Genomic DNA, 15,044 nt, shown 5'->3' on the forward strand with positions numbered 1-15,044 from the left:
CTGTTTTTTCCTATATAGCACCTCTGTTAATGGAGAAAATAAACAGAATTAAAATTTATTTTTATTTATTTATTTATTTATTTATTTTTTTATTTTTGACAGGCAGAGTGGACAGTGAGAGAGAGACAGACAGAAAGGTCTTCCTTTTGCCGTTGGTTCACCCTCCAATAGCCGCCGCGGTAGGCGCGCTGCGTCCGGCGCACCGCGCTGATCCGATGGCAGGAGCCAGGTACTTCTCCTGGTCTCCCATGGGGTGCAGAGCCCAAGCACTTGGGCCATCCTCCACTGCACTCCCTGGCCACAGCAGAGAGCTGGCCTGGAAGAGGGACAACCGGGACAGGATCGGTGCCCCGACAGGGACTAGAACCCGGTGTGCCGGCGCCGCAAGGCGGAGGATTAGCCTAGTGAGCCGCGACGCTGGCCCAGAATTAAAATTTTATGAAGTTTTATTTTGACCACCAGACCAGTACTATCATTTGGGGATTATTTATATTTATATGCTTTATTGTTAAAATTACTAGAAAGGAAGTACATATTCATTATAGAAATTTTAAAGAAAGAAAAAAGACTGGGCTGGCATTGTGGTGTAGCAGATTAAGCCACTGCCTGCAGTGCTGGCATCTCATGTTGGAGTTCCAATTTGAGTCCTGGTTGCTCTGCTTCCAGTCCTGCTCCCTAGTAATGTACCTTGGAAAGCAGTGGAAGGTGACCCAAGTACTTGAATCCCTGCCATCTAAGTGGGAGACTAGGATGGAGTTGAGTTCCAAGTTCCTGGCTTCAGCTTGGGCCATTTGGAGAATCTACCAGTGTATGGAAGATCTCTCTCCTCTCTCTTTCCTTCTGTCCCTCCCTCTCCTTTTCTACCTCTCTCTGTGACTCTTTCAAATAAAATAATCTTTAAAAAAAAATATATATATATAAATATATATATATATTTATAAAATCTCACCAGATAGAGATAGCCACTGTTTGTATTTGGAGATATATATACACACACACACACACACACACACATATATATATATATATATATATTGCTATGTGAGTACTTTCTCCCTCTCTCATACTTACCTTGAAATAGTTTAATTTTGCATAGAGTTACCTCTACATAGTTATAGGTCCTGTAGTTGTATACTCAACCATGTGGGTTGAAAATATTTTTTAAGAACTTTGATTTGGGTGGGAATTGTGGTGCAGTTGGTTAAAATGCCACTTGGGACACCTGCATTCTGCTTGGGATCAAATCTTGGCTACTCTACTTCTGATCCAGCTTCCTACTAAAGCTCCTGAGAGGCACAGATGATGACTCAAATTCTTGGGTCCCTGTCACCCACATGGGGGACCTGGATGGAGTTCCTGGCTTTGACTTTGCCTAGCCTTGGTCATTGTGAGCATTTGTGGAGTGACCCTGCAGATGGACTCTCTCTGTCACTCTGCCTTTAATATAAATAGAATAATTAAATCTTTATTAAAAAAAAAAAAAAAAGCTTGGGTCTCTACAGAACATATGTAGCCTTCCTTCCCCCTTCCTTAAAAATGTAGTATAATAACCATTTACTTAGCATTTATATTGTATTAGGTATTATAAGTAATCTCAAGATGATTTAAAATATATGGGAGGATGTGTATAGGCCGGATGCCATTTTATTTAAGGGATTTGAGTATTTTTGGATTTTTATATCTGTAGGGGTATGCTTGGGGAGTGTCCTGAAACCAGTCCCCTCTGGGTACCAAGAGAGGATTGTTAGTTAAAAAGCTGGGGGCGGGGTGTGGGGGAATGATTATTCAACAGAAACAGCTCCTGTCTGCTAGTTCACTCCCCAAATGCCTATAGTGGCCAGGATTGGCTGGGCCAAAACCAAGGGGCTGAAACTCAGTCTGGGTTTCCTGCCTAGGTGGCAGGGACCCCTTACTTGACCCATCTCAGGGTCTGCATTGGCAGGATGAGGAAAGTGAGAGCTGGGAGTAGAACCCAGGCAATCTAATGTGGGTCTTAACTGTTAGAGCAAACATCTGCCTTTTATGTTATTTTAGATCTGTTTTTAATGGCTGCATTTTGTTCCTACTGGGGAGGTATCATTTTATTTGAACAGTCCCCTGCTTCTGTTTGACATCTAGTTTTCCATTTTTTACTACTCTGAACACTTCTGGTGTAACTAGGTAAATCTCTTTTCAGTAATGAGTGTTTCAGGCTAGTTTCTAAGAATAGTAAAGTAAAACTATGGGAGATTTTGACACTATTGATATGTGTGGCCAATTTGATTTTCAAAAAGTTTGTAACAACTCTTCCCTTAAAACATTTCTTTAAACTTTTTTTTTTCTTAATTTATTTGATGTTGCCAGTGTTGTGGCATAGCAGGTTAAGCTGCCTCCTGTGATGCTGGCAGCCCATGTGGGCCCCTGTTTCTGGCTGCTCCACTTCTGTTCCAGTTCCCTGCTAATGCACCCTAGAAAGCAGTGGAAGATGGCCCAAGTCCTTGGGCCCCCGCAGTTCCCTTGGGAGACTGGATGAAGCTCCTGGCTTTGGCATGGTGGGAGTGGCCTGGCTCTGGCCACTGTGGGAGTGAACCAGCCGATGGAGAATCAGTCTCTCTCTCTCTCTCTCTCTCCCTCTCTCTCTCTTTGCCTTTCAATAAAAAAATTTATTTGAAAGGCAAAGATAGAGACAGACAAATACTCCATCCTTCATCTCCCAAATGCCCACAATAGCTGGGGCTGGACTAGGCTAAAGCCAAGAGCCCAGAACTCAGTCTGGATCTCCGATATGGGTGGTAGGGAGGCAAGTACCTGTGCCCTCCCGAGCCCCACCCCAGCATTCTTTTAAGCAGTTGTGTTCTGATAAATTGTAGGTCTCTTGAAACATCTTTGGGACCTTCTTGGTTTTGCCTGTTGTGTACTTTAAACCACTGTCGGATGTTTAGCATTGTCTCTGAACTGTGTTTATGGACTTTAATCCCATGCTTTCACATGCTTGTGAAATTGCTTTTTGGTCGTGTTCTGTGTATCTTGAATCCCTGGATTTTCCGAGGCAGCTTCTAGTCTGGTCATTTCTGTTTCCATGGTGGTGAATACCATAATTGGAGCTGGCATGAATGCTTTCTCCCTGTTTCTTTTTACCCCAAACAGAGCTTAATTTATTCTTTAATTAAACATAATAGTTTTATTGAAAAGATTACAGAAACTTTCTCATAACTCTTTACAGAGGAAATAAATTAATTTAACTTTGATTAATTTCCTATATGAAAATACTTGGCATGTTAGAAAGGAAATTTCAAATTTGTGAAATATTTGAACTCTTTTTTTTTAGTTTCACTTTTTTTTTTTTAAAAAAAAGAAACTTAATTAACTTTAAAGAAGCACCCAAGAATGATACATCCTTTGGGAACATTTAGACATAATTATAATACAACTCTTTGAGGACAGAGATCCTGCGTGGTAAGTTAGTGCACAGTGACTCTAGTTGTTAATTTAACAATTAAAACTCTGATGTATGACATCAGTGATCACCTGAGGTGCTTGACTTGAGCTGCCTAGGCTATGGAAGCCTTTTGAATGCACAAAGTCCTTCAGTATTTAGACAAAGTCATAAGCAAAATGGAAGTTCTCTCCCTTCAGAGAAAAGTACATCCTTCTTTGATGACCATTTCTTTCCACTGGGGTCTCACCAGCTAGGTCTTAATATTTGAACTCTTAATAGTTTTATTTAAAATACTTTTATAGTGATTCTAGTTATTGGCCTACTCTGGACATTTTCCTAAATTAAGTTGGTTTATGTTGACAGTATTTGCTAAATTGTGGGTATTTATTTTGATATAGCTACGTATTTATATTCTGATATGACATGGTTTTATTTATTTTTTAAAGTTTTATTTATTTGAAAATCAGTTAAACAGAGAAGGAGAGGCAGAGAGAGAGAGAGAGAGGTCTTCCATCCTCTGGTTCACTCCCTAATTGGCTGCAATGGCTGGAGCTGGGCCAATCCGAAGCCAGGAGTTAGGAGCTTCTTCTGGTTTCCCATGTGGCTGCAGGGGTCCGAGGACTTAGACCATCTTCTGCTGATTTCCCAGGCCATAGCAGAGAGCTGGATTGAAGTGGAACAGCTGGGTCTCGAACCGGCGCCCATATGGGATGCCGGCGCTGCAGGTGGAGGGTCAACCAAGTAATCCACGGCACTGGCCCCTGACAAGTTTTTTTTTTTTTTTTTTAATAATGATTTACTGTTGATGTTTTTGTTTCTGAATCTTATTAATCTCAACTGTAATCATTTCTAGATTGTTCTTTAGTTTATGATTTTAACTTGGACTCATTTGATTAATTTAATGAGCTTGCATTTGAAAATCACCTATTTTGTGTTTAGATATTGGAAATTAGAGGCAAGTTAGATGCAAGTATCTGCCCTTTAAAAAAGTTTATAGCTTAGTTGAGAAGGTAGATATAAGAGGGTACTTTAAAAGTTCATAGAAAAATAAAGTTGATTTTGTTTGTGTATGAACTTTTTGAAGTCTGTACATCTATAAAGGCAACTATAGTAGAATATTTCAGGCTCTGTGAGAACTTTGCAGAGACTATAATGAGGACTTTAATGTAAACCTGTTCACTTTTCCCCAAGGCACAGGAGGGACGATCTGGGGAAGTTTCACAGAGGTGGTAACCCCTGAGCCAAATCTTGGAAGGTAGGAAGTGAGGTAGTGGGATGTGGTATGTAAAAGTCAGGAGGACCAGAGGACTCTGACTTGAAGCTGTGATATGTCTGTTATATTTGGGGTACTGCAAGCAGGTGAAGTAGGGGCGTAGGGGCAAGCCTTTTGAGAAGCAGATAGGACCTAGCTCATGGTAGACTGCTATTCTAAGGAGCTTGGAGTTCTCAGAGAGTTAAGCAGAGCATGATCAGATTTGCATTCAGAAGTCAGTAGAATGGAGGATGAATGCTTTAACTGATGGGAAGATCCAGTTGAGGCTTGGGGCAGTAGTCATAAGGGAGTGATGAGTAAGTAGCAGAGGGGTATGGAAGGCAGAGAGAAGTAAGAGAGGGTAAAGAAACAGTCTTTGGTACTTAGTACTTGCTTTGCTATGGTGAGCAAGGCAGAAGATGTTCAGAATGTTTCCCCCAAGTTCTGTACGGAGTTGGAGAATACAGAGGGAAGAGTCAGGTGGAACTGATAGGAAAACTGGCGAGTTCAGTTTTGGGTGTAAGGGTGTAGAGAGATGCAAGGGACTCTTGGATGTAGAGGTCTGAACTGTAGAGGGCTGATACAGTGATTAATCTGTGCCATCCGAACCAGAAGCTGGGCAGAGGGTGGGTCTGAGATGTGCTTTAGAAAGAAAATCAGCGAGATTGCTGTTGAGTTAGGGAAAAGAGAGCAACAAAAGGAGGACTATGTTGAGGGGAGTTTATATTCTAAATGCAAATGCTAAAACAGAAAATTAAAACCATGAGCTAAGTCAGATTCCAGCAGATGAAGATGATGTGTAGGAATTACTGAAATTAGAAAACAAAGGTGAATGTAGATACAATCTGCAAAGCCAAATACTGGTTTTTTGAAACAATGAGTACAATAAAGTTCTGGCAAGATTGATTAAAAAGACAAGGCAAACATACCCACATCTGTAATGAAAAAGAACACAAGTAGAAGTGGATTAAAATGGGACAAATCACAAAATAATACTGTGTTCCCAGAGTTTAAAAAACAATGTAAAATGGACGATTTCCTAGAATAATACTTATCAAAACTGACTCAACAGAAATTAAAAAGAGGCTTGAAACTGTTTAAAAAAAAAAAAACATTGCTAAGTAGTTAAGTTTAACCCACCAAAATATAAAATCAAACAAAAACTTGGCAGACCTAGATGGTTTTCTGGCCATGGTCTATCAGACTCTCAAGAAATAGATAAGCGTATCTTATTTACATTGTTCTGGAAAGTGGAGAAGAGTGAACACAATATTTATGATACCAGTGTGGCCTAGTCATACTAGCCAAGGAGTATATACAGCCCTGAAGAGTGTGATGGTAGCTTATAATATTCTCATCTCATCCACATAGGAGGCCTGGGTTGAGTTCCAGCTCCTGCCTTTAGCTTGGCCCAGCTCCAGCTAATGTAGGCATTTGGGGAGTAAAACATTGGAAGGAGAACTCTTCTCTGTATCACCCTCTCTCTGTCTCTCAAATACATAAATAAAATTCAGAAACTCAAAATAATTTTGGTGCATGTTTTGTTGAAATCCATGAATGTGAGGGATCTTCCAAGTTTGTAGAAAATGAGTATTATGAAAAAATTATGCATGGATTTCAAGTTTTTTTGGCATCAAAATAAATTTAATAGTTTTATTTTTCCATTAACTTTTGGAAGTGTTTACATATTCTAAAAGCCATTTGACTTATATACTTTTAAAAAAAGATTTATTTATTTATCTGAAAGGCAGAGTTACAGAGAGGGAGACAGAGAAGAGATTTTTCATCTACTGGATCACTCCCCGAAAGGCTCCAACAGCCAGGTCTGGGCCAGGAGCCAGAAATTCCATCATGGCTTCCCACATAGGTGAAAGGGGTCCAAGTACTTAGGCTGCATAATGCTGCTTTCCTTGGTGCATTAGTAGGAAGCTGGATCTAAAGCAGAGCAGCTCTCCGGTATGGGATGTCGGTGTTGCGCTGTGCCATAACATGTGACCTCTGAATTATATACTTTAAATGAGTGAATTTTATAGTATGTGAATTAAATCTGAGTAAAGCTGTTAAAAACATCATGTACCTTTTGGATGGCTAAAGATTCCATAAGCTATACTAAGGAAAACCCAGAGTTGGGGTAAGTTACATGTAACAAACACAGTTGTCAAAGGCTTAGTATTTAGAACATAAGGATAGCTTACAAACATGAATAAGAAATAGACTAATAGCCTGCTAGTAAATGGCCAAAGGATTCAGGCTGCTCACTTACTAGAACCTGAATGGTTAATAAAAAACAGTAGTGAGATACAGATATCTTGGTGGTCCAACAGCACATGCTGGATAATGGTACATGCCAGTTCAAGGCCAGGATTTGTTTCTGGAGAGAGAAGAGAGATTATTTTGCATCTCGAGGCTCTTAAGAGTACGTTGCCTGATTTACTGCAAGTGGTGGTGGTTCATAGGGACTACAGATATATTTCTTTGTCTCTAAAATTTAAAAGCTGGTGCAGACTTTTAAAAAAGTGCTTTTTGTTAATGTCATCTGCTCATAGTTAGAAGTGCTTGTTGTCCCAGGGGCCATGTCTGTAGCAGTGAACAAGATGACAAGATCTGCTCTCGTGGAGTGCACAAGTGAGGGATGACAATTGACAAGTGGAAAAAATGATTGTATTCTTGACTGACAATAAACACTACAAATGAAATAAAGCTGAGTGCTGAGAGACCAGGGGTGGAGAGGGCTCAGGGAAGGGCTTTTGTGAGGAGCTGACTGTTTACTATGAGGAGCAGTGTAAGAAGAGCAAGCAGGTGGAAATTTGGGGGCAAGGCAACCCGGGCAGAGATAAAAGCCTTCAGAAGGGCATGCTTAAAAATTGCAAGAATAGGATATGTAGGAATAAATTACTTAGGAACAGCTTAACCAAAGAAGTGGAAACTTACACTATAGTCAGAAAACATTGTTGAAATATGTTAAGGAAAACCTAAATAAATGGTTTGTAGACTAGAGAACACCATTGGTAAGAGGCAGCATTTCTGAAATTGACCCAGGGTTCTAGTCCCGGTCGGGGCGCCGGATTCTGTCCCGGATGCCCCTCTTCCAGGCCAGCTCTCTGCTGTGGCCAGGGAGTGCAGTGGAGGATGGCCCAAGTGCTTGGGCCCTGCACCCCATGGGAGACCAGGATAAGCACCTGGCTCCTGCCATTGGATCAGCGCGGTGCGCCGGCCGCAGCGCGCCAACTGCGGCGGCAATTGGAGGGTGAACCAACGGCAAAAGGAAGACCTTTCTCTCTGTCTCTCTCTTTCACTGTCCACTCTGCCTGTCAAAAAAAAAAAAAAAAAAAAAGAATTCACATTTTTTCGTTACGTTAAATTAGCTTGTTGCCACTTTAGAAAGCTATGAACTGCTTCGGCCCAGTCCCTGTTGCTTCTGAGCTGACTTCCTGGCAGACACTGATGAGCTGATCCTATAAAACAGCAAGGCACACAGTGTGGCCCATGCACAGTAAGGGAGGAGGGGAAGTTGGTGGCAGTGTTGTTGGAGAGGTTGGCAGGGTTTCTGGATCATGAAACCATGGGCTGTGCTGGGGAACTGCCATATTGGCATGTATTTGTGTCATATCACTGATGGACCTAAACATTATCTTAATTAACACAGAAGTAGCAGTGCTTGTCATGGAATGTTTAGAAGATTCAAACTAGATTCAATCTATATTTTTCAAGATTGTACCACTTGAGGTAATGACAGTTAACATTTAATGTTTTTCTTCTAGTCTTGAATGAGTTTACTTACAAATTTTTTTTTGAGATTGCATTTTTATTTTACTTTATAGTCAAAGGCTTAATGGCTCTGCTAAATAAAGAGTTCAGCAGATAAAAAGTGCAACTGTCTAGTCCAGTAGGAAAATAAGCAGGGGCTATAAACAATAATCATATGAAAAGATGTTGAACCTCACTCATATAAAATAAATTTTAAAATCAGGCATTTCTCAGATTTCATAATAAAACTTTTTTTAAAAAAATATTTATTTATTTATATGAAAGTCAGAGTTACACAGAGAGAGAAGGAGAGGCAGAGAGAGAGAGAGAGGACTTCCACCCGCTGGTTCACTTCCCTAGTTGACCACAATGGCTGGAGCTGTGCTGATCCAAAGCCAGGAGCCAAGAGCTCCTTCCAGGTCGCTCATGCGGGTGCAGGGGCCCAAGGACTTGGGCCATCTTCTACTGCTTTCCTAGGCCATAGCAGAGAGCTGGATTGAAGTGGAGCAGCCGAGTCTCGAACCGGCGCCCATATGGGATGCCTGCACTGCAGGTGGTGGCTTTACCCACTGTGCCACCCCTGAACTTAAACTGCCCAATACTTCTAATGGAAACAAAAGTAAGATTCATGGCTTTTCTTTTGGCAAGCCAATCCACACGTCTTCTGATTAATTTCTTTCAGGTGGAACTGATCAGAATAATGTTCAACATCAACCCCCTGGAGAACCTGAAGCTGTACATCAGCAGCCGGCCCCCCCTGGTGGTCTTTATGATCAGTGTCAGCGCCATGGCAATAGCTTTCCTGACCTTGGGCTACTTCTTCAAAATCAAGGAGATTAAATCACCAGAAATGGCAGAGGTACAGTCTATTCTGACTTCTCTCAGGCTGACTTGACCTTGTAGAATGGGGAAACGCCTGTGGGCTCACCAGACATCTTTCCTTGGTTGTTTCTTTTGTCTCCTAGTGGCAGAGGTCAGTATTTATTAGAAATTTTCTGTCTCCCATCTCCCTGTGACTAGTTTTATTGAGGAGAAACCTAGTTAGTTACTATTTGATTTAAATACTAGTGCCAATTTCAGTTAGCTTGTTTCAGCAATGAAACATGCATTTATGTATATTATATATAAATAACTTATGTCATTGTTTTTATTCTGATTTTTAGTTCAGCTGAATATCATTTTTCAAAAGATTTGTTTGAAAGGCATAGGATTAAGGAGTGTCAGAGAGAGAGAGAGAGAGAGAGAGAGAGAAACAGAGAAACATTCAGTCTTGTATTCACAGATTCACTCCCCAGATGGCCACAACAGCTCAAGCTGGGCTAGGCTGAAGCCAGGAGCCAGAACCTCCATCCAGGCCTCCCACTTGGTGACAAGGGCCCACGTCTTTGGGGCCATCTTCTGCTATCTTCACAGGCGCATTAGCAGGAAGCTGGATGGGAAGCAGAGCTGCTGGGATGTGAACCAGCACTATGATATGGGATGCTGGTGTTGCAACAAGCAGCTTACCCTGTTGTACCATAATGCCAGTATATTTGAACAGCATATTAAAAATGATTTGTGTCAAGAAGTTAGAAAACTTACATCTATTCACATGAAATTAGTTCACTCCAACTTTAGGAAACTTGATTTTTTTTCTCAAAAGGATTTATTTATTTGAAAGGCAGAGAGACAGAGGGAGGGAGAAACAGAGAAAGATCCATCTTCCATCTGCTGATTCACTGTGCTGGTCCAGTCCAAGGCCAGGAGTCCCATAACTCATCTGAGTCCTGACATAGGTGGCAGGGGCCCATTACTTTTGCATCCATCCAGTGCTTTCTCAGTTGCATTAGCGGGGAACTGGAACAGAAGCCCAGTAGTTGGGGACTTGAACTGCTGCTCCAGTATAGGGTGCTGGTATCTGCTGGTATTGCACATGGGAGATTAACCCACTACTCTACAATGCTGGTCATTGAACATTGATATTTTAAAGCTATATATCATAGTTTTATCAGCTTTACTATGACTTAAAAGTTATTCATTTGATTGAGAGACAGAGGGAGAGAGGGACAGACAGACTCATTCAATGGTTCACTTCCCAGATGCTCACAATAGTCAGGACTGGGTTGGGCTGAAGCCAGGAGTTGGGAGCTCAGTCCAGGTCTCTTGTATGGGGACAGGAACCCAATCACTTGAGCCATCACTGCTGTTTCCAGGGTCTTCATTAGCAGGAAGTTGGAGTCAGGAGCTAGAGCTGGGTATAAATCCAGATATTCTGATATGAGGTGCAGGTGTCTTAATCAGCATCTTTACTGCTAGGCCAAAGGCCAACCTCTGCTTATAGCTTTTTACATCATTAAATTTTTTTTTTTAATTTTATTTTTTTATTTAAGAGGCAGAAAGAGGGAGAGAAAAAGAGAAATACAGAGCACTCCCATCTGCTAGTTTATTCCTCAGATGTCCATAACATCAAGGAAGCTGAAGTTCAATCCAGGTCTCTCAAATGGGGCCCAGAAACCCAACTGCTGCCTCCTAGGATCTGCATTAGGAGGAAGTTGGACTCTGGGTCAGGAATTGAACCCAGCTGCTTGCGGTGTGGGATGTGGGCATCCTAGTGACTTAACCACTTGGGCAGATACCTGTTGCTTTCCCCCTTTTTAAAAATCATTTAAGGGCCGGCGCCGCGGCTCACTAGGCTAATCTTCTGCCTTGCGGCGCCGGCACACTGGGTTCTAGTCCCGGTCGGGGCACCGGATTCTGTCCCGGATGCCCCTCTTCCAGGCCAGCTCTCTGCTGTGGCCCGGGAAGGCAGTGGAGGATGGCCCAAGTGCTTGGGCCCTGCACCCCATGGGAGACCAGGATAAAGCACCTGGCTCCTGCCATCGGATCAGTGAGGTGCACTGGCCGCAGTGCACCAGCTGCGGTGGCCATTGGAGGGTGAACCAACGGCAAAAAGGAAGACCTTTCTCTCTGTCTCTCTCTCTGTCCACTCTGCTTGTCAAAAAAAAAAAAATCATTTAAAAAAATTATTTGAGAGGTGCAGAGACTGACACAATAATGACTTTTTTTTTTTTTTTTTTTTTTTTACTGGACAGGAAGTGATCCTAAAGAAATTCAAATGCAGGTATCTTTTTAACAGGAAAACTTCATTATCTATAATCTTGCCATCTAGATTGTAGGTGATAGGGAAATGGATACATCCAGTTGCAACTCTACTAAAAATGTCATATGCGAGGATATTTCGGAAAGGTTATGGGAAAGGAAATTAAAGATTATTTTGGTGCACAATTTTTAGAAGAGATTTTTTCACAATAAGCATTTTCCACAAGTTTTTTTTTTTTTGACAGGCAGAGTGGATAGTGAGAGAGAGAGACAGAGAGAAAGGTCTTCCTTTTTTGCCGTTGGTTCACCCTCCAATGGCTGCCGCGGTAGGCGCGCTGCGACCGGCGCATCGCGCTGATCCGATGGCAGGAGCCAGGTGCTTCTCCTGGTCTCCCATGGGGTGCAGGGCCCAAGGACTTGGGCCATCCTCCACTGCACTCCCTGGCCACAGCAGAGAGCTGGCCTGGAAGAGGGGCAACCGGGACAGGATCGGTGCCCCGACCGGGACTAGAACCCGGTGTGCCGGCGCCGCAAGGTAGAAGATTAGCCTAGTGAGCCGCGGCGCCGGCGACAAGTTTTTTTTAACTACTCTTGTACAATTACATATAATGATGCTAAAAAAGTAGAACATTTGACATCTTGGGGCTAGCCCAAATTGTGTTTTAAAATTAATCCTAGTGTTAGAGTAATGAGAAAGTGTAATCTGATTTGTCTTCACACTTGGCAACTTTTTATAAACTAATGTTGCTTGGTGAAGAGAAGTTGTAGTTAACAGACTACTTCATCTTTGGATTTCTGCTAAAATTAACATAGACCCTGGTATGTCACTCACATTGTTGGTATCTGTGAACCATGACAGTAATAGCTGTATGTGTGTTTTTAAAAATAAATTTATTAATTTTATTTATTTGAAAGACAGTTTCCATTGCTGGGTCATTCTCCAAATGCCTATGACAGTGGAGGCTGGGCCAGGCCAAAACTGGGTGCTGGAAACTCCATATACGTCTTTCATGTGGGTGGCAGGAACCCAAGTACTTGAGCCATCATATGCTGCTTCCTAGGGTGTGCATTAGCAGGGAGCTTAATTGACAGTGGAGCTAGGATTGGGACCCAGACACTTGAATATGGGATACAGGCATCCCAAGCGGTGTCTTCTTTTTTTTTGACAGGCAGAGTGGACAGTGAGAAAGAGAGACAGAGAGAAAGGTCTTCCTTTACCATTGGTTCACCCTCCAATGGCCGCTGCGGCTGGTGTGCTGCAGCCAGTGCACCTCACTGATCCGAAGGCAGGAGCCAGGTGCTTCCTCCTGGTCTCCATGTGGGTGCAGGGCCCAGGCACTTGGGCCATCCTCCACTGCACTCCCGGGCCACAGCAGAGAGCTGGCCTGGAAGAGGGGCAACTGGGACAGAATCCGGTGCCCCGACTGGGATTAGAACCTGGTGTGCCGGCGCCGCAAGGCGGAGGATTAGCCCGTTGAGCCACGTGCCGGCCCCAAGTGGTGTCTTAACTGCTGTGCCAAACACTTGCCCTGGCAGCCTCATTTGAAAAAACACAAAAACAAAAACAAACTATGGTTATAATTTGGATTAATGTTTTTAATGTTTTGTTCAAGCTTTTTTTAAAAAATTCATTTATTTGAAAGGCAGAGATAAAAAACAAATTTTCTTGAGTGAATTTGTTTAACCTCACAGCTTCTAATATCTGTGCCAATGTAGAGTTACTATTTTGCATTATGAGTATGAAAGTGATTAAGAAACTCATGGTCTTCTGCCAGTACAAGAGGATGATGGCCGTCTTGCACTGTCATTGGTAATGCTGGACTCTGACTGTGTTATTGTGATGTGATGCCATCCCCAGGGCTGTGTCTGTGGTCCTGTGGCAGGAGACTCTGGTAGCTCATGTTTATATCTGTCTATTTCCTTCCACTGAAGGACTGGAATACCTTTCTGCTGCGCTTTAATGATTTGGATTTCTGTGTGTCGGAGAATGAAACACTGAAGCATCCTACAAATGACACCACTACTCCAGAAAGCACAATGACCAGTGGGCAGGCCAGGGTATCCACCCAGTCACCCCAGGCCCTGGAGGATTCAGGTCCAGTTAACATCTCAGTTGCAATCACTCTAACCCTGGACCCACTGAAACCCTTTGGAGGGTACTCACGCAACGTCACCCATCTGTACTCAACCATTTTGGGGCATCAAATTGGACTTTCAGGTATGAGATCGTTGGTGCCTTTCTTTTTAGACTTCTAGGAGGACAGCTGTTAGAGTATTCTCTGTGTATGGTTTTACTTATCAGATTGTTTCTTATTTCACACATATGTCTCCTTTTGTTGTGTTTGACCCATGTGAAGTCAAGCAGGAACCGTTTCTAATACAGCTTCACTTATAAAGGACTTGGAATTTATTAGTCTCTTCGTAAAAGCCCATCAGGATGAGAAACTGACAAACTGTACCCCTTTCTGGCCTTGGCATTCACACACATGTAATTTTTGTTTGGGCTTCTCCCATTGGAGTTTTCAGTGCTTACTATACATGTGACATCACTGTTAGTCTACTTCTTGTTGAATGCCTACCATTAGCTCAGCTCTGGACTGGCTGCCAGGAAGAACTAGAAAAGCCCAGAGTCTGGTCTCTTCTCCTTGGACTATGGGATTATATAAGAGACAAAGGAGTTAACATTTCTCAAGCACTTCCAAGTGTAGTTCCTCACAAAAAAGGAAGTGCTGTGTGACTGCTTGTTAAATCATTTTAAAAATAAACACCTGTAAAACATGGAGCCCAGCCCTTTGACCGGTCCCAAAGCTGTGAGTCTGTCAGGAGAGGGATGGGGAAGCAGTGGGACCTGGAATGATGAGCGAAGATGGCCCATGGCAGCCCTGGGCCTTGGAAGAATGACCTTTGGTTTTTCAGTTTCCAAAAGCCATTTTAAGAGGTCCTTAAGGCGGGTGCTGTGGCTCAACAGGCTAATCCTCCACCTAGCGGTGCCGGCACACCGGGTTCTAGTCCCGGTTGGGGTGCCGGATTCTGTCCTGGTTGCACCTCTTCCAGGCCAGTTCTCTGCTATGGCCTGGGAGTGCAGTGGAGGATGGCCCAAGTGCTTGGGCCCTGCACCCCATGGGAGACCAGGATAAGCACCTGGCTCCTGCCTTTGGATCAGTGTGGTGTGCCGGCCATTGGAGGGTGAACCAACAGCAAAAGGAAGGCCTTTCTCTCTGTCTCTCTCTCTCACTGTCCACTCTGCCTGTCAAAAAAAAAAAAAAAAAAAAAAAGTCCTTAAAGGGATTTTTGTTTAGAAGTGACTGTTCCCATAACAGCTCTCCCCTAGTCAGGGTCCAGGTGACTTCTGGGTTTTGCATATAGCAGGTAGACCTTTTTCTTCTGCTGTGATTTTAGAACACTTCGGTTTTCATTTAGGCTTCATCACTATCCAGGTGTATGACCTACCTTTTTTTTTTTTTTAAGATTTATTTTATTTGAAAGTTACAGAGTTACACAGAGAGAGGAGAGGCAGAGAGAGAGAGAGGTCTTCTGTCCGATGGTTCA

The 15,044-nt window shown here is 42.8% G+C and overlaps 1 protein-coding gene across 2 annotated transcripts in view; it reads left to right on the forward strand.

Annotated features, from left to right (window-relative positions):
* Window positions 1–15,044, forward strand: part of TMEM248 (transmembrane protein 248) — a 32,827-nt gene that overhangs the window by 10,460 nt on the left and 7,323 nt on the right. For both annotated transcript variants that reach the window (XM_062179665.1, XM_062179664.1), the window contains exons 2-3: window positions 9,100–9,276; window positions 13,428–13,713. In XM_062179665.1, coding sequence (XP_062035649.1) covers window positions 9,118–9,276; window positions 13,428–13,713 — 445 coding nt within the window. In that variant the 5' untranslated portion in view covers window positions 9,100–9,117. The remainder of the gene's footprint in view (window positions 1–9,099; window positions 9,277–13,427; window positions 13,714–15,044) is intronic.

The sequence above is a fragment of the Lepus europaeus genome, chromosome 21, assembly GCF_033115175.1.
Source record: "Lepus europaeus isolate LE1 chromosome 21, mLepTim1.pri, whole genome shotgun sequence".
Classification (NCBI taxonomy): Eukaryota; Metazoa; Chordata; class Mammalia; order Lagomorpha; family Leporidae; genus Lepus; species Lepus europaeus.